General features: G+C 37.3%; 1 protein-coding gene across 1 annotated transcript in view; it reads left to right on the top strand.

Annotated features, from left to right (window-relative positions):
• The window catches only part of LOTGIDRAFT_176751 (hypothetical protein), a gene marked incomplete at both ends in the record, with an annotated part of 8,558 nt that extends 7,396 nt beyond the window's left edge, over window positions 1-1,162 (top strand). The window contains one exon of the mRNA XM_009058144.1: window positions 1,026-1,162. Within this exon, the coding sequence (XP_009056392.1) occupies window positions 1,026-1,162 (137 nt within the window). The remainder of the gene's footprint in view (window positions 1-1,025) is intronic.
• Between the last annotated feature and the right edge of the window lie 764 nt (window positions 1,163-1,926).

Raw genomic sequence — 1,926 nt, forward strand, 5'->3', positions numbered from 1 at the left:
ATGAAAAGAAAGATGTCATTAGTAATTCCCAACAGATCGCGATATGGTAATCTTCATAAAGTCTATAGAGATATTGGAACACGATGACGGCCATCACAACGAGTATATTAGCTATAAAGAATAATGATGAGCTATAACGACCCGTAATAAAGATCTTAACTGTCTTCCATTCAGTTGACAATGAGAAGGTTGAAAGTAGGGTGGGGGGATGACAGGAGTGAAGGAAATATAAGGAAGTAGTGGAGAGACACTTTATGACGTGCTGTCAGAAATGGATTGGGTGGAGCAGATTAGCGGAGCAAAAAAAAAGTATAAGGTGGTGAAACTCATGTTTAAGTAAATTTTGGGCAGTAGATCAGGCCTTCTCTCGGAACAATGAAGAAATAGGGAATACGGTGCTTGGGGTTGTGTTTAGGGCTACATTGTGTGCTTTTTTACTCCCCCGATTGTAGGTGGCATTGGTCTAATCTCGGGAATGTTTGTAGTTTGTTTACTGAGGCTTTACCACCAAAAGTCATTCCTACACAGACAAATCATTCAGCCAATAGCTTGCGAGCATGAATCATATTTAATATAAAGTTCTGTATCCATATATCGACCAGTTATAACTACCTATCATGAATCATTGTATATCTCATACCAGACCAATCATATAACAACTAATATTTCATATCTTAACCACACCAATCATACTCTATATTATATTCCTGATACACCAATAACCACTAGCAACGATCTGTCAATCATAACGACTGACTTTTACTTTATTTCTAGAATCACAAAACCAATACCTGGAGGAAAGAGACGGGTTGTATTGATTCATATCTAATATGATTTTACATTCATAACTAGTAATATTCTCTCATCCGACTCCATGATGTTATGGTAAAACTAGCAGGTGACTGGCGTTCGTGATAGACAGATGCAGAAAGCCAATACAGGTCTCTCGATATGAGTGAAGGTATGATGAAATGTATTGATCCATAATTCATTTTTATATTAATAACCATTCAACTTATTTTAAGCCTTAGACCAGTGGTCGACGTTCGTGATAGACATCTTCAGGAAGCCACCATCCAATACAAACCTCGGGTTTAATATCTCTGTCGTGGTGATTGCTGTAGAAGGTGGTCGTTATGATATATCGATCAATATTTCATAATCTACATTCATAACCAGTCAACGTATCTCATCGTTAAGACCAATATCAGACTTGCGTTGGTGATAGACAGCCTCTGGTAGCCAATACTGAATCAGAGATTAAGCTGACAGTCGTGATGGCCAGGTGGAGAATATGATACTTATGGCAATGTTACTCTATATTTCATATGATCTTAAAACCAATAATATTCTGTCAAGCGTCTAGATAATCTTATCCAGTAGCTATCTGCAGTTCGTGATTGACAACTTCAGAAGTCAATTCAGAACTGCGGGTTGATTCTGGGGATGTTATGATCCAGTAGAGGACTGACAGATAACTTGGTAATAAAGTTGAAACCAGAAGTTGACTAGAAAGAGTTGATGATAGACATTTCCCAGAAGCCACTACAGTATTGAAGTTTGGTCTCTCGTTCTCGATAAGGATGTCCAAGTAAAGAAGGTTGTAGTTTGATCATTATTTTATATTATTAACCTGTCACCAGCTGGCTGGTGTTGGTGATAGACAAGCTAAGGAACCCAATGCAGTACTCTGGTTTGATTTCTCGGGTAGTATCTATATTATCATATCCATATTCATAATCAATAAATTTCTGACAAGCAATTGTATTACTGCATTATTGTTAACATTAGTTACTGGCTGGCGCTTGTGATAGATATCTTCCAGAATTGAAGTTTGATCTCTCCTGCTTGAAGAGGATGGTCAGGTAGAGTAGGTGGAAGAAATTGGTCTATATTTCATATTTATATTCATAACTGTAACTGGTT

Source organism: Lottia gigantea (genome assembly GCF_000327385.1).
Source record: "Lottia gigantea unplaced genomic scaffold LOTGIsca_3270, whole genome shotgun sequence".
Classification (NCBI taxonomy): Eukaryota; Metazoa; Mollusca; class Gastropoda; family Lottiidae; genus Lottia; species Lottia gigantea.